Below are 26989 nucleotides of genomic sequence, written 5' to 3'. Positions count from 1 at the left end.
TTTTCGCCTCTCTTCTTTTCACAGCTATTTGTAAGGCCTCCTCAGACAGCCATTTTGCTTTTTTGCATTTCTTTTCCATGGGGATGGTCTTGATCACTGTCTCCTGTACAGTGTCACGAACCTCTGTCCATAGTTCATCAGGCACTCTATCTATCAGATCTAGGCCCTTAAATCTATTTCTCACTTCCACTGTATAATCATAAGGTCATACCTAATGGTCTAGTGGTTTTCCCTACTTTCTTCAATTTAAGTCTGAATTTGGCCATTGCCTTCTCCCAGCCGTACCCTAGGAATGACAAATTTGGTGTTAAGTAGTAGAGAGTTCAGAGAAGGCAATGGCATCCCACTCCAGTACTCTTGCCTGGAAAATCCCATGGACAGAGGAGCCTTGTAGGCTGCAGTCCATGGGGTCGCTAAGAGTCAGACATGACTGAGCGACTTCACTTTCACTTTTCACTTTCATGCATTGGAAAAGGAAATGGCAGCCCACTTCAGTGTTCTTGCCTGGACAGTCCCAGTGATGGCGGAGCCTCGTGGGTTGCTGTCTATAGGGTCAGACAGAGTCGGGCACAACTGAAGCGACTTAGCAGTAGAGAGTTGGGCTTCCCCAGTGGCTGAGCAATAAAGAATCCACTTGCCAATGCACAGGATGTGGATTTGATCCCTGGGTCGGAAAAATCCCCTGGAGAAGGAAAGGGAAACCCACTCTAGTATTCATTCTTGCCTGAAAATCCCATGCACAGAGGAGCCTGATGGGCTACAGTCCATGGGGTTGCAATAGAGTCAGACACGACTTAGCAACTAAATAACAAGAAGTAGAGAGTTAAAAGGGTTAAAAACATTATTAATTTGTTTTATAATGGGTTCAGTCCCTTTTTTGTGAAGATCCCCTGGAGGAGAGCATGGCAACCCACTCCAATATTCTTGCCTGGAGAATCCCACAAACAGAGGAGCCTGGTGGTCTATACTCCATGGGGTTGCAAAGAGTCAGACACAACTGACGCGACTTGGCACATAATGGTATCTGCTTAAAGCTAGCACCAGTTTATTAATATTTATATTTTGAAGGTTTCAACAGTGCTAATTTTATTTCTGCTTATACTCTGTTGGTTTTGCCTATTGTCTTTGTTCCTTTTGTTCACTTGGAGACTGAATAGGCCAACAAGTAAAATGAGTACAAAGGGGGTGGTCTAAATAAGACCCTAACAAAGTGTAACTACCAAATTACCAAGATAATCTACCTAACCGATGCCCCACATGCGCTCCGTTTCCCATGACCTTAATGCTGCATTGCTTTTGCCTGCCCTCCAACTTACTAAACTGTTGCATTAGTTAGCCTTTGCTGCGTAAAAACAAAATATTACCACAAAGCTAAGATACAAGCATTTGCTATTTGTCTCAATCAGTGAGGCTGTCCAGGTCATCTGCGGATCTCTGGAAACTTTTGGCTGCTCTGCTGGTGCTGTGTGGTCTAGGGGTCCGCAGCCTGCATGTCCCCTCACTGCTCCCTGTGTGGTCTCTTCTCCTGCACTGGGAGGGCCCACGCTTACTCACAGGGCAGCTGTGTTTAAAGAGAGCAGGATGGTCATTGCAAGGCCTTGAAGTCTGCATTTACAGCTCACACTTCTGTCTACTCTGTCAGTCAGAGTAAGTAATAGACCTATCAAGATTCAAAGGATGGAGAAATAGATTTTTCTTTTTGTCAAGTGGAGTTGCAAAGAATTTTTGGTCATTGCTTTCAATCTGCCACAACTGTCAGCTCTCTGAGTACAAGCACCGCATCATTCTTGTGTACTTTGGTGTTTTTGGCAACTGACACATAGTAGGCCTGAATGTTTTTTTAATAAATGACTAAATTAATGTAGGGAGGAAGCATTCAAGGAGCATTTCAATGGACCTTAATTTTATACTTTCATCATACCATTAGTGAGAATGGTGTTTTCTATGGGCATGTTTCAGAGAGAATCTCTTTATTCTCCTTCTAGCCTTTGAACTTGATCAAAGAAGATGTTTAAAGCAAAACAAAGCAAAAGACAAATACCATTTACGTTAATGTTGTCTGGTATTTTTACCTTTACTTTTGTCTCGGAAGAACTCTCTAAAGTACTGTCTTGTCCCAATCCTGTTCCAGCCTTCAGGCTATACTAAGGGTAGACTGCCTCCAACCTGAACATTCGGGATACCTGGAGCTAAGATGCTGTATTAAAGTTGTGAGACCGGGAGGAAAATTACTTCTCCTGCTTAGAAAATGATTGAATCATGGTGGAGTCAGATTAGCTGGCGTTACTCTGTCCATCTAAGGGGATGCCTTCCTCTCTACAAACCTCAGTATTCCCATCTGGGACAGTATTTCTCAGAATTATTTTGAGAGTTACGTGAAATATGTGAAGCACTAGCTCTCATCCCTTACTCATGACAGGTGCTCAGTAAAGTTTAGTTCTTTCTTCATGTGAAGCAGCTCACTGTCATGACACAATGCCATGCATCTGGGTTTCTCATCCTTGGCACGGTTGACGTTTGGGGTTGGATATTTCTTTATTGTGAGGGGCTGTCCTGTGCATTAGAGGATGTTCAGCAGCATTTCTAATATCTACTCACTAGATACCAATAGGACCACCTGCCAGTTGTGATGGATGAACATGTCTACAGCTATTGCCAAATATCCCTGCAGGAAAAATGCAAACATTTTTTTCAGCAGTGATACGGATCAGGAGGGAATGTGGCAGTATATCCGTAAATGTAGGATGGGAAAAAAAATAAAAACACTTGTTTCTTCTCAGAGTGCCTAAAACTTTTACTGCCTGTTATTCCCATCATTTTTTATGAACATATTGTCTACTGCGCTACATAAAATGGCTAGCATTTGCTGTGTCACTGACTGTACTAGTAAGCTTTGCAGGCAGTAATAGTTGAATGTTGTGTCACACTGGCATTCCGTTGCGAACAAGGACCTTATCTTATACCAGCTCCAAGCATAATGCATTTGTACTTACTGGGTAGCTAGTCTGCATGTTAATTGGTCACATTGCATCTAACTCAAACAGTAGGGAGCTGAAAATGAAATAGAGGAGTGGAAAAATGTAGAAAATGAGTTTATATTTTCTGAAAATGTCAGTTCAGTTCAGTCACTCAGTCATGTCTGACTCTGCAACCCCATGGACTGCAGCACGCCAGGCTTCCCTGTCCATCACCAACTCCCGGAGCTCACTCAAACTCATGCCCATTGAGTCAGTGATGCTGTCCAACCATCTTATCCTCTGTTGTCCCCTTCTCCTCCCGCCTTCAATCTTTCCCCAGCATCAGGGTCTTTTCAAATGAGTCAGTTCTTCACATCAGGTGTCCAAAGTATCGGAGCTTGAGGTTCAGCTTCAGCATCAGTCCTTCCAATGAATATTCAGGACTGATTTCCTTTAGGATGGACTGTTTGGATCTCCTTGCAGTCCAAGGAAGTGCTCAGCTTTCTTTATAGTCCAACCCTCACATCCATACATGACTACTGGAAAAACCATAGCTTTAAGTAGGTGGACCTTTGTTGGCAAAGTAATGTCTCTGCTTTTTAATATGCTGTCTAATTTTGTCATAGCTTTTCTCCCAAGGAGCAAGTGTCTTTTAATTTCATTCGTACTTACTAGGAAGTTGTACTTACTAGGTAGCTATTCTACATGTTAATTGGTCCCATTGCACCTAATTCAAACAGTGAGTGAGTGAGTGAAGTCGCTCAGTCGTGTCTGACTCTTTGCGACCCTGTGAACTGTAGCCTACCGAGCTCCTCTGTCCATGGGATTCTCCAGGCAAGAGTACTGGAGTGGGTTGCCATTTCCTTCTCCAGGGGATCTTCCCGACCCAGGGATAGAACCCAGGTCTCCCGCATTGCAGGCAGACGCTTTAACCTCTGAGCCAGTAGGGAGCTAAAAATGAAATGGAGGAGTAGAAAAGCAGAAAATGAGTTTATACAAATTGAAATGTGGTAGGACACAAATATTTATTCTTTTTCAAAAACTCAAAAAATCAGCTATTCTGAGAAAAGTAAGCTCACCACTAACTTTCATCTTCACTATCAATATATGGTCAGAAGATATAAATAAGTAGCCCCTTTAAAGTTAATTTTTTTCTATTTATTATGAAGAAGAGTCCAGTAGTACTTAGTTTTTGATTCATTCATGTTTTATGTTTTATTCATTGTAATCATTAATTGTTAAAGATGTCAGAGTTAAACTTAAAATTCAGGACAGGGTTTTATTTTCCTTTTTTTTTTTGCTATTAAAATATGTATTTCCAACTACATAATTAAGTTAGAAAATTAAAACAGAAATTTATACTTAAGGAGTAAAAGTCTCTACATTGCTATGTATGGGTCTGAATTATCATTTTAGCAATTATGTAACATGTAACTGGATGAATGTAGCATAATTATAATTAACGATCTCCTATCAAAGGACATTTAAATTGTTTACAGTTCTTTGCTGCAGCTCAGATGGTAAAAAACCTGCCTGCAATGCGGGAGACCTGGGTTCAATCCCTGAGTTGGGAAGATCCGCTGGAGAGGGGAATGGCAACCCACTCCAGTATTCTGGCCTGGAGAATTCCATGGGCTGTACGGTCCATGGGGTCACAGACAGACATGACTGAGTGACTTTCACTTTCACTTCACTTCATAGTCTTGTAATCTTTTTTCACACTTGCCCATATGATTCTTTAGTGCACATTTCTGGAAGCGGAATTGCAGAGTGGATGTTGTTGTTCAGTCGCTAAGTCATGTTGGACTCTGGACTGCAGCCCCCAGTGGGTGATGCTGTCTGAGCATCTCATCCTCTGCTGCCCTCTTCTCCTTTGCCTTCGGTTTTTCCCTGCATCAGGGTCTTTTTTCAGTGAGTCGGCTCTTTGTATCAGCTGGCCAAATTATTGGAGCTTCCGCATCAGTCCTTCCAATGAATATTCAGGGAAGCTCTGATTTCCTTTAGGGTGGACTAGTTTGATCTCCTTGCAGTCCAAAGAGCACTCAAGAGTCTTCTCCAGCACAACAATACGAAAGCATCAATTAATTCTTTGGCGCTCAGCCTTTTTTTACGGTCCAACCCTCACAGCCATACATGACTACTGGAAAAAACCATAGCTTTGACCATATGGACCTTTGTTGACAAAATGATATCTTTGTTTTTTCATACACTGTCTGGGTTTGTCATAGCTTTTCTTCTAAGAAGCAAGCCTCTTCTGACTCTATGGCTGCAGTCACAGTCCACAGTGATTTTTGAGCCCAAGACAAGAAAATCTGTCGCTGCTTTTACTTTTTCCCCTTCTATTTGCGATGAAGTGATGGGACCGGATGCCGTGATCTTAGTTTTTATAATGTTGAGTTTGAAGCCAGCTTTTTCACTGTCCTGTTTCGCCTTCATTAAGAGGCTCTTTAGTTCCTCACTTTCTGCCATTAGAGTGGTATTATCTGCATATCTGAGGTTGTTGGTGTTTCTTCCTGCAATCTTAATTACAGCTTGTGCTTCATCCAGCCTGGCATTTTGCATGGTGTACTCTGCATATAAGTTAAATAAACAGGGTGACAGTATACAGCCTTTTCATACTCCTTTCCCAATTTTGAACCAGGCAGCTGTTCCATGTAAGGTTCTAACTGTTGCTTCTTGACCTTCCTACAGGTCTGTGGCATGAATAGACACTCTTATTTGAATATTTCACATTATATGTAGTACATATATAATGTTTCATATATGTAGTATTATATCTTGCAGCATGTTTCCTCCAAAAAATCCCTCCATGAAAAGAAGCTCCAGTATATTCTTTCTTTTTATTAATTAAGCATCCAACAGAGAGATGATGAAAAGTCACTCTTTTTCTTGTAATTTCATCCAAGATGAGGTAGTAAAATTACATCTCAATGGTGTCTATTATGACTGAAAATAAATTTGAAAGTGGAGTCACTTTCTATCTCTGATTCCCAACCACATCTTCTGAATGGCATCGAAGATTCCGTTTTTCAAACTGCAGATTGTGAAGTCATTTTAATGGATGTGAAAAATTGTCATTAATTTTTAATTAAATCAAATAGAATGTATTTTCTTACAGTGGGCTCTGGTCAAGGAGTGTGAATATATCTGATCCTGGAAAATCCCCCTGGTTACAAGGAAGGGAGTGCCACCAACTCTACCCTTAATGATCCAACCCTGTACCTTGGTTTTGCAGCCCTAAGAACTCCTTGTGCTAGCCTCTGATATCGGTGGTGGAATTGTCAGAGATGTGCAGAAAATAATCCATTAGGCCTTTCATGCAGAACTCACCACATATTCAGAACTTTACCAGTTATAACATTAGCCTCTCATGTGAGAAATACGAGCAGTTCACTGGGGGAGATATTTTATTTATTGCTAACCAGCTACATTTTCTATTTCCCTTTCCATGGTGTGAAAATGTTCCTGAAAGCTCGCTGTTGAGGGAGAGAGATGCAGTTTAGGCCCATCTTCTCACAGTCAGTTCAGTGTCTCCCTTTCTGTTTCAGAGTCCGTCCTCAAAAGCACAGAACTGTGTGCAAAGGGAAAGTGAGAGGAAGGGCTGGGGGAGCAGGAAGGAAGTAGGGACTTTCCCTGGTCTTTCCTAATCCTTCAGTTCCAAAGGCTTAGTTGGTGTTTCAGAATTTTGAAATAAAACCTGCTCTTACAATTAATGCAAATATTACTCAGTGATTCATCCTTTCCAAATAATTCTTGGTTTCATTTGACATTTTATTTTTAAATCATGAATTAACATTGACATCACTCTCAGGGTACTGTTACCTCAGCTCTTCACAGGGAACTGTCTTACAAAGGCCAAGTTCAGATTTTAACCATCATCCATATCTCTTGGGCTGCTTTTGGGCTTTTAAAACTATGATCTTTTGGTACAGGTTCGTACATAAATCATAGGGAGGATATTGGAGGGAGGACTCTTATGTAATTGGGTGTTTTTCCCAGTGATTTGATTTAGAGATCTTTGAGATTTTCACTACAGTGGTGATCATGATAATAACCCTGCGTCATTTCTAATCAAGTAGATTTAGTTGCATTTTTAGAATTAGGGTCAGGCCCACCTTACATTAAACCACCCACAGGTTTAAATATATATGTAAAATCAGTGTAATCGAGATTCTGAACAGGTTTTGTCAGTTTAACAAACCAGCAGCCTCCTTTTGCTTTTGAAGACTGTGGGCTAAGATTAGAGGATTCAGGTGATGAGCCCACATTAAAGGCAAAAAAAAAAAAAAAAAAAATTGGTCTTAATATTTTTCTTGGAAGCTAAGGCTTCTGTGGTGTTCTGAGAATAAGAATTTTTCACATGGAATGTTGTAACCAGTGTTAGCCATGTGTTTCAGTGTAAGGCTATTTGCAATCATTCTTTTCTTTTTAATATTTGTTTATTGAAACTCTTGGTTGCGCTGGGCTTCCCTTGTAGCTCAACTGGTAGAGAATCCGCTTGCAATGCGAGAGACCTGGCTGGGTGCGATCCCTGGGTTGGAAAGATCCCATGGAGAAGGGAATGGCTACTCACTCCAGTATTCTGGCCTGGAGAATTCCACGGACCGTGTGGTCCATGGGGTTGCAAAGAGTCGGACACGACTGAGCGACTTTCACATACTTGGTTGCTCTGGGTCTTGGTTGCAGGATCTTTAGTTGTGCCATGAGGGATCTTTTAGTTGTGCTGTGTGGGATTTAGTTCCCTGATGAGGGATTGAACGTGGGCCCCTACACTGGAGCATGAAATCTTAACCTCTGGACCACCAGGAAAGTCCCTAGTATTCTTTATGTAACTGAAAATCATGTTACTGAATCTTTAATTTGAATATATATGGAACTCCATATTAAAACTTCCCCACGTACGAAAAGAGTTCTGATGTAGGTGACTTGTTCTTTGAATAAGCATTTGTTAGCTAACTAAGATATTCCGAGCAGAATTCTATTTCTTTCAAAGGTCCATCCCCCATCACAATCTCTCATATTGCAGATAAGGAAACATAGGACACTGTAGGTTAGTTATATATCCACAGTCACACACCCAGCAGTGGCAAAACTCTTGAATTTCAAATGACTTAATTCTTCACTGTATCAGGTCAGTTTTCCTCCTTTTAGCTGGCCTTAATCAACTACAGCTGTTTGTAATTTGTTAGTTTCTTGTTTTCAACAAATATTTTTCCTGCAAATCTGTAGGAGTTCTTGCTGTGTAGAACTCAGAGCTGCTCTTTCCCCTTTGTTGAAGTTGGGCGTGTTCTGCATCCCACAAGGAGCCCTCCAGTGCCTCCTCGACCCCTGCCCAGTCACAGAGTGCTGTAGTAGGAGAGGATCTCATTGGAGATTGGAGTCCTCTTTCGGGGATTTTGGATTGTTGAATGATATATTCGTTAGAGTGCAGGCTAAACCATTTTAACAAAGAGACCCGACAGTAGACTGGGTTAAGCAACAGGGGAGCTGATTTCTTTTCTCACATCACCATCATTCAACTGCCGTTCATCATTATGTAGGTGGCAGAAGCCACAGTGGGAAAGAGAAGAAACAAAAACACGGAGGAAGGATGTCAAGAGCTTTAAGCCCAGACCTGGAAATGGCACACAGTAAATAGTTCTGACATGCCACTGGCAAGCGTTTCTTCAGATGACCGTCCCTAACTCCACAGGCATATGGGGTATACTCTGACTGAGTGTGTTTCCAGCTACAAGTCTATTACTGTGGGAAAGGAGAGGACAGATTCTAGTGGGCTGCAGACAGCTTTAGGGCAGTGCCCATCTCAAGTGCCCTTGAATGCTTTATAGACTTCATGAAGAAAAAGAGAAAAATTAGCCTCAAATTAATACTTACTTTCAACTGTGTGTTTTTAAATCTTCTAATTTTTTCAGGGAATATATGTAAAATTTGGTCTAAGTAATTTTAACTACAGTTAACTAAAGTTAACCTATACATGTTTAAAATAATGATGAGTACTTCTTACGAAAATCCAAAATGATGTGTGATTTTAAACACTTTTTAAATCTGGTCATGTGGCTCTTCATTTTTGTCAGGACCTTTGGGTAATAGAAGATGTCTAGGGCCTTTGATGTATTGACATCTGGCTGGGTTGAGTAAATCTGAGACTCTAGCCTTGATAATAAAGGCTCCTATGTTCATGCCTTTTGATTGCACACTTCATATCAGTGTTTCTGTACTGCTCTGACAGTGAGAGGAAGTGGCCTGAAACAGCAGAGAGTTCTAGAGGACAGCGCACTGCACACTGCGGCTGTCCTTCCCTCGTGCTGTACAAAGCACTGACCAGCCCTCCGACAGCCAAATGACTCCCTCTGAGTTTCTCAACTCAAGTGGCATGTAGAAAGTGGGGAGATAGTTCCAGGACCATGACAGAATTCATGAAGGGTTGGAAAATAACCTACACAAAGAGCTCAGTGAATCTTTGAAGTCTGGATGGTAACAAAAAGAAATGGCCTCTAAGAAATCTAATGGCATGATTTCTGTACCGAGGATGAAGGCTAGCTGTACCAAACTCCAGGACACTGTTGTGAGGTTGGCATAAGCGTTGTGGGTTATGCGTAAGTGGTAATTCCTTGATTATGCAATCTTTCTACTGTTAGACTTAGATTCCCAAGAGGAACTACACAGTATTTCCTCCTAAGGTCTTTAAAAAAAAGGGGTGGGGGGAAGGTTATATTTGGTCTTACTGAAATAATACAGTTTACTCCTTCATAGTGGAATTTTTAAGGTTTATTCCAGTCTTAACAGTTCGGTTTTGTATTCTTTTGATGCACAGCTCCAGAATGGCAGAAGACGACCCATATTTGGGAGGACATGAGCAAGTAAGTAGTATAATAATCTTGCTAATAATTTTACAACAACAGTATAAACAACAGTAACTATCAGCAAAACTCTTAAAAGAGGTAAAAAATTTCTTTTAAACTGTTTTTCTTGTCTATTTACATAAGGTCTTAGAGCATTTACATAAGGTCTTCGAGGACATGCCATGTAAAACAACAGTATCCCTGCTGTCACACTCTTGTAGCGTGAAAGTTATACATGCTACTGGTCAAATGATAGCTACTAAGTTTGTTGGGGCTGCTGTAACATTACCACAAACTGGGTGACTTAAAACAACAGATATATATTCCCTCTCAGTTCTGGAGGCAAGCAATTCAAAAGCAAGATGACAACAGGACTGGTTAGTTCTGGAAGTTCTGAAGGAGAACCTGTGCTTGTCTCCTAGCTTCTGGTGGTTACTGGAAGTCCTTGGCATTCCTTGGCTTGGAGCTGCTCCTCTCCAGCACATTCCTTCTTCTCTTTGTCTCCTCTGTATGGAGATTTGGGTATGGAGATACTCAAACCTCCCCGCTCTTTTCTCTTATAAAAGTATCAGGCAGTGGATCGAGGGCCCATTCTTCAGGATGACCTCATCTCAACTTGATCACATCTGCAAAGACCCTGTTTTTTAAGTAAGGTCACATCCACAGGTAGTAAGAGTTAGGACTTGAACATATCATTTTGGGGGGAGGCCAAAGTATTTATTTAAAACTCATCTTAAAAAAAATAAAATAAAACTCATCTAATGAGGAGGCAGATTGGTATAGTGAAAAGGAGTTAGAATTCAAAGATCTTAACTAAGTGCTGACTGCTCTTAAAACTTGAGGAATCACTTAGCATCCCCACCCCCACCACACCCCATGCTCACATACAGGGGTGTTTAAAAGACTTAATGGGCAGTGAATGTGCTTTGGGGACATGGAACTGTTCATTACAATTATATTAGCAATTATAAAAGGATACTAGTGTCATTTTTTTTTTCTCCTAATGTCATAACTTGAAAAATTTCAATTTCAAGCCTATAGAAATGTTGAATAGTCCAGCAAATCTTTATTGGTTGTTAATATTTTGCTCTATACATATATATATGTGTGTACACACACAGAAAGGAATTTATGTATAGTGTGTGTGTATGTGTGCATATATATATGTAATGAACCATTTGGAAGCAATTTTCAGACTCTAGGGTAATTGCAATGGCAATATTAAGGGTATTTAAAATAGTGCCATGTATTCACTCATGATCTATTTATTGAGACATCACTATGTACCAGAACACTGGCTAAGGAAGGGTACAAAAATGTGACGCATTTCAGGACGCTGCCGTTTTTCTAGTAGGAGGGACAGAGACATGAATAGTTTCCCTGTGGTGATGAACACTGTAGTAGTAGTCTGCGTGCAACAGGACACAGATGTCGAGAGGGAAGAAGGGCATGGTTATGCAGACGTTCCAAAGGCAGTCTGTGTAAGCAGATATTTGAAATGTGTAGTTTGCTAGGCTAGGCAAAGAGAGGGAGCAGTGGGTACCAGGACATCTGGTCCAAATTTCATAATCATTTCACACTTTAGCCACATTTAAAAAAAAAAGTATTTCCCAAATTTATGCATGCGAAGAATCAGTCAGAAAGCCAAAAGTGAAATATTTTTTGAGGGATCTAGTATTACTTCTTTAAATAAAATACTTATGTCACATTCATTACTCTTCATAATGTTCTCATTGATTTAGAAAGAATGAGTATGCATTGCTTTTCATATTAAGATGCTGCTTTTGAATTTTATTGTATAAATGATACAGATAAATCTAGCAGCGTTTTCTCTGATTACAGCATGACAAACATTTGGCTACTCATATTATCAAAAACCTGTGCTTTACCTTTCACTTTTAATATGCTGTCTCTAACAAAGGCAAACACTAACCAGCATTAGGGTTGGTTGGCTTGGTTTTAAACCATGCTTTCCTGTCTATGCACAGGAAATCCTATCAGCAAGAGACAGTCCTTTATGCCACACAAGAGTAAAACCTGCTGAAAATTGTAATTTCGAAAGCTTTTCTTTGTGGGCATTTTTGTCAGCACCAGAGGTGGGGACATGTTCTGATATTTCCATTTTTAAAGAGAGAGGTCCTTGAAGTTTGAGTTTTTTCCCCCTTGTCTCAAGATTAATAATTTATATTTCCTAAAGTTTATATGTCTTCAGTGAGATCCTCAGTATTTTAATGTGTTCGGGGGTTTACTCCCCACCCCTGACCTAATGCACATGTAAGCTGCAGCAGATACCCCTGCTTTGCTCTCCTTGTCTGAAGTGGGGCTGTGCTCTCCTGAGATCAGAGTTTTGCCCTTTAACCAGCCATTTCCCGCAGGACCACAGGAAAGGTTTTTGTTCTGCTAGATCATCTTTTCTGCTCTGAGACTGGTAAATTCTCGCTATAGGATGGGGCCCATTTTTATAACAACACGTTTTTTCATTCCTTTATTTCCCTTTCAGCAAACAGTGAATAGTGTAGATGAACTTTACTCCTGAGCATTGATGTGAAACACATTTATTGCTCCTCAGTTGAAAATTTGCATACCTCACGACTGGATCTGAAGTGTTCTTTGTTTAAACACTGTGTTTCTTAGTCTTGATTTTAACTAGACATACTATTGATAGATTCTTAGGTACCCAAGAATGTCCAACAATATACTAGTAAAGAAAAGGAGTGAAATGTTGGTGTTTATTTTTAATGCCTGATCCAGCACATTTACTGACTAACTAGTGTATTATAAAAACTAAAGTGTGTTTGATTTCTGTGCTGTCCGCAGACATTTCATAGATGACTTATTTAGACTGAAATACGAAACTCAGAAATACAAATTTTAAATCCTGAATGAACTAAGTAGGAAGGAAATGTTACTCTTGGGATAAGTCATTTTTAGTAACATTTCAAGATAGGTTATAATTCAATCACAATATGTTGTTTACCCACTGTATTGATTTTCTGGTGCTCCTGTAACCAATTGCCACAAATTTAGCAACTTAAAAAACACAAGTTAATTATCTTACAGTCTAGAGGTCAGAAGTCCATAATCAAGGTTTGGCAGAGCTGTATTCCTTCTGAAAGTTTTCCTTACCTTTTTGAACATCTAGAGGCTGCTTGCCTTTTTTGGCCTGTGACCCAACCCCTTCCATCACTTTAGCCTCCTATTTCCATTGTTACATCTCCTACCATTCACTTTGATCTCTTGCATCCCTCTATCAGGCCCGTCCTGGATAATTCAGACTAATCTTCCCATCTCTGTATTCATTTGTAAAATCCCTTTTGCTATAGGAGACAGCATTCCAGGTTCTAGGGGTTGGGATGTGGGTGTCCTTGGGGGAGCTGTTATTCAGCATATCAAACCCACTAAATTCCAGGTATTTTCATTATACTAGGTAAATAAAGATGAAAAAAAAAAGATGAGGGAGCTCAGTGCTCAGTTAATCTGCTTTTTGGACTAAGTTATATTCTGAATTTTTCTATAAATTGTTCCAAGGCTCTCACTGTCTGAATCTTTCAGGATTTGCAGTTGGATGCTAGAGGAGGAGTTTATTTTCCATTATAAAAGAAATACAGATTTCTAGGATTATATTCTCATGTTTATATTGCTAAGAGAGTAAAAGCTTTAAATCATTTATTCAACAAATATTTAAGTACCTACTCAAATATACACTGGACCCTGCAGATATACTAGTAAGCACACTACACTAGGTCCTTATCTCCATGGACTGCACATCTGGGTTGTTCTTCTGAAATCCCTTTGTCACACAACCATAGCCCAACCCCATGTAAAGTTCTATACACACGAGAACTTAGTTAGGTTTCCTGAGCATATTTTTAAAATTCTGCTTTGAAATATTTTCAGGTTTTTGTTTTTAGTTTTTGTTCCTATAATTAAGTTTTAGGTTTTTCAAGTTTTTAATACAGTGGTGGGAAAGTAATGATTGAAATATTTAAATTTTCCTTTTTGTAGATGTTTCATCTGGATCCTCTGAATCATACAATGTTTAGTCCAGAATTATTTCAACCGGAGATGCCACTGCCAACAGGTAAGAAAATTCTTCATCTCTTGCCTATCATTTTGCTTTTGCTTTTTCTAAAATTTGATTTTTTATACACTCTTTTATGAAGTCAGTGAGTTACCTAGAAAGGAAATGGTGATTTATGTTTTAAAAGTCAGTTTTCAGTATACTTTTTTGGACTACATTTGCACAAACATGTTTGATTCCAGTTACCCATTGTATCGGAGAAGGCAATGGCAACCCACTCCAATACTCTTGCCTGGAAAATCCCATGGACAGAGGAGCCTGGTAGGCTGTGGTCTGTGGGATTGCTAAGAATTGGACACGACGGAGCGACTTGACTTTCACTTTTCACTTTCATGCATTGGAGAAGGAAATGGCAACCCACTCCAGTGTTCTTGCCTGGAGAATCCCAGGGTTGGGGGAACCTGGTGGGCTGCCATCTATGGGGTCACATGGAGTCAGACACGAGTGAAGCAACTTAGCAGCAGCAGCAACCCATTGTATACTGATAATTGTTGCTAATATCTGCTAGCACAGCTCAAAAGGAACTTTTTTACTGTGTGGGATTTTTTTTCCTTTCACCCAATCTTGGTATCTCTGGGGTCTTTGTAACTCCTGTTTCCTTTGCCCCAGGCACATGAGGCAGTCTCAAGTCTCAGATGTATTCCCAAAACACTTACTTGAGTACCTATTGAGTGCCAGCTAATATACCACACACCGGGAACATAAATTGTACAAAAGTCATAAAAATCATCTTAGTAGAAAAATTATCTTTTTAAAAAAGTTCTTGCTTTATGTTCTGACCAGTTGGATAAACTCATAATAATCATCTATCCTCTTAACATGACTGTTAATTAGCCCCATCAAGAAGTTGATTTTTTTAAAAAAAATGAATGATTTTTTAAAAATCAGTCTCTGTTTTTATTGCTTTTTATGTAAGCTTGCTGTGATAGCTCTTTTTATGTATTCCTCACATCTCCAGAGGGACTTAACAGATGTTCAAAAGCTGTGTGAGTAAATTTTGGAAGTTGTATAAAAGAGAGTTTTGTAATTACTGAAGTACATCAGATATTCTATTTACCATGGACTTGCTTATCCTCAATGGGAGACTTTGTGCGGTTTGTATCATTGTCATTTAAAATTGCTGTTGTTACTTTGTACTTACTGTTCATTTTTTAAATCAGGTGTTTTTTTTTTTTTTTGCATTTTTACATCTATTATTTCTAGAAGTTCATGCAAGGGGAAAAAATAAATCTGCTAAATCTTCAGCTTCATTAGCTTCACTAAGTGTATTGCTGAGGCCTTTCTTTACCCCACAGATCATAGCTGAGATGTCCTCAGTTGTCCAAAATAAGCTCTAGATCAGCTTCCTGTGAACAACTAAATGTCTTGGTAGCTTCTGTGTTTTCTGTGAACTTCTTATTCTGGGGATCAAAGTCTTTTTCTTGGTTTTGATGCTTTATTGAAAACATAAAAGTTACTGCCTTCAGGAAACATATACTTTTCCATTTAATGGCTTATAGATGCCAAACAGTATCCTGATGCAAAAGATTTCCTAATGTTTTTATTTCCTCAAACTTATGGAGATAGAAATACGGTTATCAAAAGAACCAGCTCAGTAAATATTCTGTAGTCAAAGTTTCATGTTGTAGGAATTATTTAGCCATAACATTAGAAAAAGGCTTCCCAGGTGGCAGTCGGTGTAAAGAACTTGCCTGCCAATGCTGGTTCGATCCCTAGATCAGGAAGATCCCCTAGAGGAAGGCATGGCAACCCACTCCAGTATTCTTGCCTGGTTAATCCCATGAATAGAGGAGCCTGGCGGGCTACAGTCCATGGAATTGCAAAGAATCAGACATGACTGAAGCAACTTGGCATGCATACAACATTAGAAAAACTTATACAGCTATACCTCAAAATTGTATTCTCCAGTTATTACCTCATCATTTTTTATTGTCACATACACGTTCCCTCTGCATTGCAGTGGCAGAGTTCAGTTTTTTATAAACCAAGATTTGTGGAGGTTTTATTCACATTTTAAAGGAATAGAGAGGTTATATAAACCAATATTAACTTGTAATTTTCATATGAACTGTTTTATCTTCTCTATTTCTTGAAATCTAAAACCATGCTACTTGTTGAAAACTCTACGAGTTATGGCACAACTGCTAGGTCTGTAACATCATGCGGTAATTTAAATTACTCTACACAGTAGGGTGTCAATTCATGGCATGGAAATGCAGCCAAAGAAAATTGGCATTAAAGCAAATATTTGCATAGCAAATCTCATTTTCTAGTTGATTTAACGTTTGAGTGTATTTCCTGAAAGAGAAAAATGGTCCCTTTTCACTAATAGAATTACCAAGCCTTAGTATTTCATGTATTTAGAGGAAATTAAACCATACAGCAAAAATAATAACAAAATTTCAAGTATTTTTCGAAGAGTTACTAAGAAGGGAGAGACTTGAAGTCTGATATAAATGTGCTCCAATTCCTCTGTATTTTCCATGATATCCAAATGTTGCTTCATTTTTTTTTTGCTTAAGTATATTTGATTTACAGTGTTGTGTTAATTTCTGCTCTACAGCAAAGTGATTCAGTTATACATATGTATACATTTTTTCATATTCTTTTCCATTTTGGTTTATCACAGGATATTGAATGTAGTTCCCTATGCTATATAGTAGGACCTTGTTGTCAAATGCTGCTTTCTTAAAGACTTTTCTTCTTCATATGTTCATTTAGTTCTCTGGAGAGAATGTTTATGAGTAGATTTGTTGAAACGTTGTATAGACCTTATTAATGTGAAAATATTTATGTTTCTAATCAGTTTTATCTCCTTAGAAATTAAATTCTAGTCATTTTTTTTGGAATTTTAAAGTTCTAACAGTTTCTTTTCTAAAAAATAGTTGAATATGTCTAGGAACTAATTTCAGACAAAAAAAGGAAGATAATTTACCTAAATTCTATAGCATTGCTCAGTCCCTACCCTTTTTCTTTTCTTGTGTATGTTTCAGCTCAAATTCAGTTGTTTTTCAACTGACTTCCTTGTAAACTTATTGAATAATAACAGGAAATAATTATACCTTAGTTTCCTACAGTTCTCTGCCTTATCCTGATTCATCATAGTGCTGAAAATAAAAATAAATCATCTCAAGTTATAGTTTATTTTTAATTTCAACCTGAAAGTTTAGCTCTTCTTCGTAAATTTATTTATCTAAAATAATAAGTCTTGAACTTCTGGTCTAGAGACAGTGAAGATTGAAATGGACACAGAAGCATCCTCCTAGAATTTTTTTAGTACCATTTAAATTTACATTCAAACAAGTGAGAAACACTATGAGCCTCTGTGTATCACAGAGCCTATGGGTTATTATACTTTTAACATGACATACAAACCAGCTGGGAAGCTTAGGGACTTTATCATATTGAATAAATTTGTATTTATACTGTCAGAGGTTTTGATTTTTCTTTGAGTTTCTAAACTCAGGTATAGTCAGGCTATCATTAAGCTTCTAGTAATCTTCGTTCTTATTAGTTGGTATACATCCATCTAAATTATTTTCAGAATTTTATAAAATGCTTATTTTGGAACAGAGTTTATATGAAAGTACAATATTCAAAAATTTTACCCAGACATCAAAAGCTATGAGTTAATAAGAAGAATCTACCATGTCTGATGGACCAAATTAAACATGGGAGAGAGGAGGAACAAGCTAGCCAGTTAGGGAATGAGGGCAGCACTTGTGGATTCAGGTATTGACCGGGAACCCAAACTTGGTGTAAGGAAAAGCAGAGAGCCTGAGATCATCATCTGTGTGTTTCACACGTGTAGGTTGCCGGCTCAGCCTCTTGTAATTTCATATTAGGCACATTTTCTTGTGAATGGAAGTCAGTGTGATGATGTGATGGCAAAAGAAAATTTCACAGTGACCAGGAAGTGGTTGTTGCTTTTAATTGGTATTTGTGTCATTATTAAAAATGCTTTGTTAGTAGACATGATTGTGAAGGTTGTTGACGTCTTAATTCTTGCCAGACGTCACGCCTTTTGTTGCGTTCTGCGAGGTGCCATCACCACTGAACAGATGTCTAGATGGTATGGTTCTCTCTGATGGTGTAAAACTGTTACTAAATAAGGATAAATTTAATAGTCAAAAGAAGATATGCCTTGTGGAATTTTAGCTAAAACATTTATTTGAAGCCTCTGTTTAAAAACATAATCAATTTTTTTACTTGCTTTGTATATATATACACATATATATATATATATATTTTTTTTTTTTACCAAATTTGAGAAGCCTCACAGTTTCTTTTGGTTTCTGTTTGTTGTTTTGTTTTTAGCAGATGGCCCATACCTTCAAATATTAGAGCAACCTAAACAGGTAAGAAGATAAAAGGGGTGGGACTTTCTCTTTAATTGTTAGATCCATAAGTCTTAATAATACCTCCAGCACTGAATAAAATAGTAAATGAATTTTACAAAGGAAGTAGCTTATCTGGAAGATCAACAACCTGCCAAATTATGTAACAACTTTATCATCCGCTTTCCTCTTCTCTTAGTCATTGTTTAGAGTGTCCTGAACCTCAGTACATAGTTCTATAAAACTTAAGTATTGATCCATGGTATCCCATGATCTCCAACACTTTGACTTACCAGCCACTCCTAGAAGAGATGTAGGTTATCTCCACTTGTTTTCATGTGCGAGGAAATACACATACACACAATTCATATACACTGAGTCAGGTGCTTCCACCATGTCCCTGCACGTCAGTACTTCTGAGTCTTTCTCCATCCTTAGGAGCTACCGCCTTTGCTATTTGGCACATGTAACCTAAGATACTAAAAGTACCAGTGGAGTATAGATAAAGTCCTAGAATAGACAGTCAAGTTCTCTCGGGTGTTAACTTTAGATCTAGCCTCTTTGGAGTCAGGAGAGGAGCATTTTATTTTATCAGGCCCTTCCCTGGCGGCTCAGACAGTAAAGAACGTGCCTGCAATGTGGGAGACTAGAGTTTGATCCCTGGGTCAGAAAGATCCCCTGGAGGAGGGCATGGCAGTCCACTCCAGTATTCTTGCCTGGAGATTTCCATGGACAGAGGAGCCTGGTGGGCTACAGTCTGTGCGGTCGCTGGGATTTCACTTTCTTCTTATTACTGTTATTTATAGAGGATACCTGGGAATTGAAATGGCTTCCCTACCATGTCCCTGTGGGTAAATAAATATTTATTAGAAATTGGATGGGACCAGTGGTATGAAAGAGGCGGGAAGAGACTCTTTAATATCTTCCCATAGTCATTAGGGGATGAAGTAATGGTATAGTCCTCTGCAGAATGAGGACAAAGCTAGCAGATCTCTGACTGGATATGCATATTTTCACAAACGTGTGAGACTGAGGATGCGTGTGCCTGCTTTCTTGCAGCTATATTACCCAGTACTTTTCCTAAATGGTTTTAGTAGCTCAGGCTAGTAAGCGTAACATTTTTGTATTATGTAACACTTAACAAATACTAACTAGGTCAAGATCTTTAAGTATGCATGTGGTTACTGTAATCATGGTATTACATATGTATTTGGGTTTTGGTCAGAATATAAAGGATATCAGTATCTTATCTATGACCAAATAGACTACACTTACGAGGTTGACCTTTGATAAAAGTTTTTGGTGTGGGGACTGGAATACCATATGAGACTTTGGGACATTGTTTTCATGGCTCACAGGTGCCACACCCTGACTCCACAGGCTGCCGACATGACTTTGCTTTATGTCCATTCCCAATTCCCTATCAGTGAGTTCTCACAGGAGGCCACCAGTTTTCTCAAAGGACGCTCCCAGTGGAAGTTTATCCCCTAGCATCCTGTGCAGTGTTACCTGGCCTCCTGGGAAATTTCCGGATAATCCGTGAAACCAAGAAATCAGCTAAAATTTATTTGCATACTAGGCAAAATGTGTTTTTCAAATATTCATTTTCATAAGCATAGCACTACCATAAGGTTTTTAAAATGAAGTTTCTTACTATGGGTCAATAGTCATAAGGAAAAATTGACGTTTATGATTTATCTGAAGGATGAGTTATGTAGTTTCAAAATTTAATTCACTGTTGGTGGATGTGTTAAAGCTTATCTGAGTAAATCAATGTGCTTGCTTACCAAACTGTAATATTGTGATGTCTGACTCCAGTGAAAGTAAGAAGGTTGTATTGAAGTCAGACTTTCTGACCGGATGGATGGAGCCTTGCCTTTGAGGTTGATGACTCATTTTAAGCAAGTGGAGTTACTGAGATGAATGGCTGTGGATTGGTAAACCTTTAATCTCAAAATTTGAGAATCTGAAATGCATCCAGACTATGCATTTGAAGACATCCTAGTTTCCTTAAAAAAAAAAAAAAGATAATTTTCTATCTTCAGGTTATAAATTCCTTTGCATAGAAGTTTAGATACTTTTATCCAACTATGAATGATATATGTTGTTTTTCAAATGATAAGCAAGGTATTAAGACAGGTCTCTTTACTCATATTTTACTGAACACCACTCCCAATAAGATATAATAATAGTATAAGTATATATTTCTCCAACTGTCCTAAAGTAACTTTATGATTAAAGATAATGAATGACTTGATTGTTTTAAAAATAAAATCTAGAAAAATTTTCTTTTTTCTTTGGAGTCTCTGCCACAATTTTCCCTAGCTTTGACAGAAATGAGTCATAGCATAGACTACTACTAATCTTTAGGGTAGCTAGTTCTGTTGCATATTATTAAGTGCTAATTATCTAATATTGTTTAAAAGCTGAAGTTGTGTTTAAACCGATTAGCAGTCGAGTAATCCCTATTTTATGGTTAGCCAGTTCTGGAGGCTGACTGTTGCTTTTTCATGCTTTTAGAAATTTCATTTAATTATTGAAAATACACTAACAGCCTTTGACTATAAAAGGTATAGAGCTGAATTTGTAACTTATTTTTTAGTTCGAATTTTTGAGAAGCAAAACGAGGAGCTGCTGCTGCTAAGTCGCTTCAGTCATGTCCGACTCTGTGCGACCCCATAGACGGCAGCCCACCAGGCTTCCCAAAACAAGGAGAGTCACCTTCAAATCACTAATCTTACCTCAGAAGGCTTTCCAGGTGTTGATGTTTGGGGTCACCTAAGGACCCCTTTTCAAGAGTTTTTTTAGGTCCCACTTTAATGAGTTTGGAGAAGGCAATGGCAACCCACTCCAGTACTCCTGCCTGGAAAATCCCATGGATGGAGGAGCCTGGTAGGCTGCAGTCCATGGGGTCGCAAAGTCGGACACAACTGAGCGACTTCACTTTCACTTTTCACTTTCATGCATTGGAGAAGGAAATGGCAACCCACTTCAGTGTTCTTGCCTGGAGAATCCCAGGGACGGGGGACCCTGGTGGGCTGCCATCTATGGGGTCGCACAGAGTCGGACACGACTGAAGCGACTTAGCAGTAGCAGCAGCAGTTAATGAGTTGATCATATACCCCAGACCCATGTGTGACATAAGGTAGCTTCCTCCCCTAGGGAATTTACGTCTGGTCTCACTGGTCCTATAAAAGATACTTTAGACTGGTCCTCTTTGGAAATTAGAAAAGTCTCACAGAATTTAGAAACAATTCCAGGTGCTTTCCCTGAACCTCTCAGGCTGTTTTTCAAGACCCTACGGGGCATAGTGAAATGAAGTACAGTCTAAGGAGGGCAGAAATTTTACATTGATCCATTAGCTCAAAGCCGTCAAAACCTGTATATTCAGTGAGCTCCACTACCCAGTGTGCAAGATAGAAAGCCCCCACTAACAAGTAGTGGTGTGCGGAGCTTCTGAGGGCCTAAGGATCTAGCACTGTTTATATGAAGTCAGTCCCACAATAAAGTAAATGAAAGGTGAGAATGTTCCTTAAAGTATATTAACATATTCTTTTCGTTAAAGGGTGTATTTGAGAAACAGAAGACCATCTGGTCAAGAGACTGTATAAACTACTAACACTACCACAAATTGTTTGATATCTTTATAAAGCTGAGTCTTTCAGGAAAAATGTTGAAATCTCCCTTCATATGATGATGAGAGCCATTCTCATAAATGTCCTTGTTTTATTTTTGGTATGCAAATATGCACAATTACAACTGTTAGCTTCTTAAGTCATAAAATGTTAAAACTGGAATAGACCTTGAATGTGGTCTGATCTTCTTACTTGAATTAAAAAAAAATACATGGAACTCATATGTTTATCAGCCCACATAGTAAAGGCTTCTTGCTAATTCCTAGTTGATATTACTGTGTCTATAAAAATTCTTGAGTTAATATATAAAGGGACTCTCTGGGTTTGGATTCTTTCAGGTCAATTAATATATCCAGCTTGAACTTGATAGTATTAACAATCCTAAATCGAAACTTCTTACCATTTGAACTGTTGAGAGTTACTGATCAGATGTGCGGGCTTGCATAGGCGGTGTTCTGTAACCCTGATGGGGTATATTTAACAAGACATTTCTGTATTCCCTCCTGAACCAACTGTCATCAGAGTAGGTAAAGGAATGCCTTTAAATAAGAGTCAGAGAAGCTTAACTTTGAGTCATATGGCCAATTTCAGAGCTTGGCAGAAGCAATGTGAGATGAGGAAACTCTGATGCAGGCAAGCTGTAGCATGTCGAGTCCTTAGGCCTAAAGTCTGCAGCAGTTTACTCTCCACATAGCATAGGAGGAGAGCTTCTGCAGGGCCAGGGACCTGGCTTTTAAGCCACAGCTCAGGGCCCAAATATCAGTTAACACCAATATTCATGATAAGGTTATGGGGAGAAGTGGTTCTCATATACAGTCCTCTTTCACAGATTGTGTCTCCTCTAATACACACAATAATATAAAATTTGGGTGTAATTTTGTCCCCATAAGTTTTTAGTAAGTATTCCTCAGACTTGCTCACCTTGTGTTCACCTTTGCAGAGAGGATTTCGTTTCCGTTATGTGTGTGAAGGCCCCTCCCATGGAGGACTCCCTGGTGCATCTAGTGAAAAGAATAAGAAGTCCTACCCTCAGGTCAAAGTAAGTTTGTGATGTCTTTCCATGTGAATTCGGGAAGATTTGGTATCCTCAGAGCAAAAGAAAGGAATGCTTTAAATAACTACTGTATGTCTCTGCTTATAAGCTGAAATGTTCACATGATTATTTATAATATTTATGTAGAAATGTGTCTCGTAGCAATAGAAGTGACAGATTCTAAAACTGTTAATATTTCCACTTAGTACAAATTATCTCAACATTAACAAAACTTTTATTATTTCTTGGTTATCTTAAAAATTTGTTTAGTTGTATACTTCCTAAGACTTGTAAAATGCTTTGAAAGAGTGCTCAATTTCAGCTCTTTAGAGATCTAGCAAAAAAATAAGACTCAGATGACTGAGTGTGTGGATTATATAGTAGAATACCTCAGATCATGAATTCTGATCCAGACTCTGCTACCAGCTGTGTGCCTTTGACTGAGTTATCCAACACTTCTGAACCTCAGTACCTGGTTGTGCAAAATGCAGACTTGTTAAGGACCTGTGCTTTGTCGTCTTCTAAAGATTGAAAGAGAAAATGTATCTCAGTGGTCCAAAAGGGCCTCTGCTTGAGCAACTATTCGTCTGCACATGATGGTCCTTGGAACATACTGCTTCATGACATGCTGTGGTGGGCTTAGCTGAGCTTTTTCTACTTCTTCAGGTTCTTTTTCTTTCTTTGTATTTAATTGAGAATATCATCCGCTGAGGTAGCTTGGGTTTTTTATTTTTGTAATGTGATGTCATGTTTAATAGACTGATTGCTCACGGTTTTGCAGGTAAACCAGTCAAATATTGCAGTTTCATCTTTTGTAAACATTTTCATTTGTACAAGACAGACCTTTAGTAAAATTGTGATATCAAAGAAATTGGTCTTTGGTTTTGCCAGCTTTGCATTTTGTTTCCTCCGTCTCCTCATAGCCCACTTCTAGGCCCAGGCCTTTCTAATTTCTTACCTCTGGTCCAAAACAAAGCCCTTGATTCTTTACCTCTTGAGTAATATTGTAGTATTAGTCCTATCCATTGTGTTTGCATTTTAAGTCTCCTATCCGAGCTCTTGTGTGGAATGAAAGATGTGTTTCCTGTTCAGGATTATTAGTCAAGATAAATACAGGTTTAGCCACAGATTTATGGTCTCTGGTCCTTTAGAATCTGAATGAGGAAATAAGAACAGCAATAAAACAAGGGGATTAGCATTTATTAAGCACCAAAGATTTGCCAAGTGCTTTACATACATTTCGTCCTTGGAAGGAAAGTTATGACTGAATTAGACAGCATATTAAAAAGCAGACATTACTTTGTCAACAAAGGTCCGTCTAGTCAAGGCTATGGTTTTTCCAGTGGTCATGTATGGATGTGAGAGTTGGACTGTAAAGAAAGCTGAGTGCAGAAGAATTGATGCTTTTGAACTGTGGTGTTGGAAAAGACTCTTGAGAGTCCCTTGGACTGCAAGGAGATCCAACCAGTCCATCCTAAAGAAGATCAGTCCTGGGTGTTCATTGGAAGGACTGATGGTAAGGCTGAAACTCCAATATTTTGGCCACCTGATGCGAAGAGCTGACTCATTTGAAAAGACCCTGATGCTGGGAAAGATTGACGCTGGGAGAAGAAGGGGACGACAGAGGATGAGATGGTTGGATGGCATCACCGACTCAATGGACATGGGTTTGGGTGGACTCTGGGAGTTGGTGATGGACAGGGAGGCCTGGAGTGCTGCAGTTCATAGGGTCATAAAGAATTGGACACGACTGAGCAACTGAACTGAAACTTACATACATTATCTTTTCTATCCTCATAACAGCCCTGGTAAGTAAAAAGTCTTAATACCTGTGAGGAAACTGAGGCTCTTAAAAGGGAGCCTTGTGGTCCTCACAGGACTGGTGGCTTGTCGTCCTACAGCAGACTCTTGCTCATTGAACTGTCATGTGGAACATGTGCATTTGGGAGACTGGAAGCAGAGACCTAGGGAACAGGACATGGGAGGATGGCAGTAAGAGAAGACACAGAATTGTAACTCTGGGCAACAAGAGAGAGGAGCTCAGGAATAGTGGGTACTGATATCAGGGAGTCAAATCTAATACGTGTTTTTAACACGTGTCTGTGTCTCCTGTATAGAAATACTGTATGTGTTCATATGTGTGATACATATTATGGGCATTGACACTGATTATGATTGTAATTACTGAAGAATTAGCATTAAGAGTAAAACTGGGAGTTTTTTTCTGGACTGTCTCTGTACAAACAAATATAAATTACAATATTGTCAAGTGTTGACTTGTATTGCTGTAGTCTTTTGTAACTAAGTAACAGTTCTTGATACTAAAAGATACATAGTAGTAACTTTGTTATAGATATGTTACCCAGTGGAAAAACTTTATATATACTATTATGCTCAGCCTTTATACATCCTTCTCATGTAGTGGTTGATGCCTCACATTTACAAAATAGTCTAGAAATAAAACAACCTAGTGGATATTCGATGTTCTTCTCAAATCATAGTTTATATATCAAGGAGTTTAATACTTATTGGGAAATCTAGATATGTAAACAGCTAATACTAAGGAAGTCAAAATATAAATGTGTATGATTAGTCATTATTGACCTTCAGCTGCAGCTTCACTATTTCACCCAATTTTTTTTTAATTCACTAATTCAACATATATTTATTAAGCATTTAACTCAATTGGAAGAAAACATAGAGCAGTTCAGAGAGTCTGTTACAAACTATCATTGTTCTCTTAGCCTGTCATCATTCACTGAAAGTTTGTAATAGTTAAAGGAAGTAATCTTATTTATCATAGAAACTCTTAATCAGAAGAGCTGATATGGGGAGAAGAGAGAGTCAATCACGAGGTAGTTTTTCCAGAGCTCTTCTTCCAATATCACTTTTAATAATCTTTTTTACAAAGGATAGTTAGGGTGAACTTTTGGTTTACAAAGGGATATAAATACCTCCTACATGTAAAATTAAGGCAAAGGAAGGAATTTCTCTGTGTGTGTCTCTATCAGGAGGATCGTCACCATCATACATGTGTCTGCAGCAGTTCACTAAGCACCCGCTCCATGTGACGCTGCAAGAGAAGTTGTGTGACAGATGCAGCTCAATCAGGGTTTCTCACACTCATCACTACTAATGTTTTGGGTGGGAAGACTTCATGCTTTGGAAGGTTTCCTGGTTCATTGGAGGGTATTCAGCAGCATCCCTGACTTATACCCACTAGATGCCAATAGCAGCGGTATAGTTGTGACAACCAATGTCTCCAGACATCGCCATATGTCCTGGGGTGGGGGGCAGAATCACCCGGCTTGAGCACCACTGATCTAGATGCAAAGTCTAATCAACCTTAACCCTTCTTCTTTGCATACTTTTCTGCTATATAAGACAGTAGCTCATAGGTTATATGAGAGGACTTCCCTGATGGCTCAGATGGTAAAGTGCCTGTCTATAATGCGGGAGACCCGGGTTCTTGCCTAAGTCTATTATTTTGCAAACATATATACTTTTCCTGATTATTAGATGTTTATTTTCAAGATGATGATCATGGTGACTCTATAATTTCTTCTAGAATGTCTGAGTTAGTGTGCCTGGATATTAAGGAGAAAGAGAGAAAAGAGAAGAAAAAACATATCCTAAACATTCCGTATCCTATGGTAACTGCATACCCAACATAGGAGTTCTGTTGGTTCTCTGTTGTAAACTGTTACAGAAGAGAAAGTGAAAGTGGAGGTGGTGTCAGTCAAGGTTGTAAACCTGTGTAGCCGCTGTGTGAGAGCAATGAGAACATCTGTGCAGTGGTCCTCAGCCTCCCTTCCCATAGAGGCAGGTGTAATGGACAGTGCCCCCACACTCTTCCCCAAATCCCATTTCTGCAGGAACTTCAGAGGGAGAGCATTTACATCTGCAGGAAGGAAATGATACTTCTGAAATTTACATATGATACATGTTTATTAAAGTATATTTGTTCAGGCTGAAGAGTGGAATGTTCTAGGCTCTGCCTTTTCCTCCTCTGCAGGTTCTTAGCTTCCTCTCTCTCCTCCAGCCTCATTCTTTCTCTTCTCCTCATGCCTCTGGGAAACATACCACGTCCTGGAGAGGCCCCTG

The 26989-nt window shown here is 38.9% G+C and overlaps 1 protein-coding gene across 5 annotated transcripts in view; it reads left to right on the top strand.

The window, feature by feature from the left end:
* NFKB1 (nuclear factor kappa B subunit 1) overlaps positions 1–26989 on the top strand; it is a 125030-nt gene that overhangs the window by 18095 nt on the left and 79946 nt on the right. Inside the window, exons 2-5 of one of the 5 annotated variants that reach the window (XM_012179609.5) lie at positions 9772–9817; positions 13805–13880; positions 18201–18238; positions 22793–22891. In XM_012179609.5, coding sequence (XP_012034999.2) covers positions 9779–9817; positions 13805–13880; positions 18201–18238; positions 22793–22891 — 252 coding nt within the window. In that variant the 5' untranslated portion in view covers positions 9772–9778. Of the gene's footprint in view, positions 1–9771; positions 9818–13804; positions 13881–18197; positions 18239–22792; positions 22892–26989 lie in introns of those variants that run through there. The other 4 variants (XM_027970852.3, XM_042251201.2, XM_042251200.2 and 1 more) reach the window with 4 other exon arrangements.

The sequence above is a fragment of the Ovis aries genome, chromosome 6 (assembly GCF_016772045.2).
Source record: "Ovis aries strain OAR_USU_Benz2616 breed Rambouillet chromosome 6, ARS-UI_Ramb_v3.0, whole genome shotgun sequence".
Taxonomy (NCBI): Eukaryota; Metazoa; Chordata; class Mammalia; order Artiodactyla; family Bovidae; genus Ovis; species Ovis aries.
The sequence above is the reverse complement of the archived record's forward strand: the minus strand, read 5'-3'. Positions and strand labels throughout refer to the sequence as shown.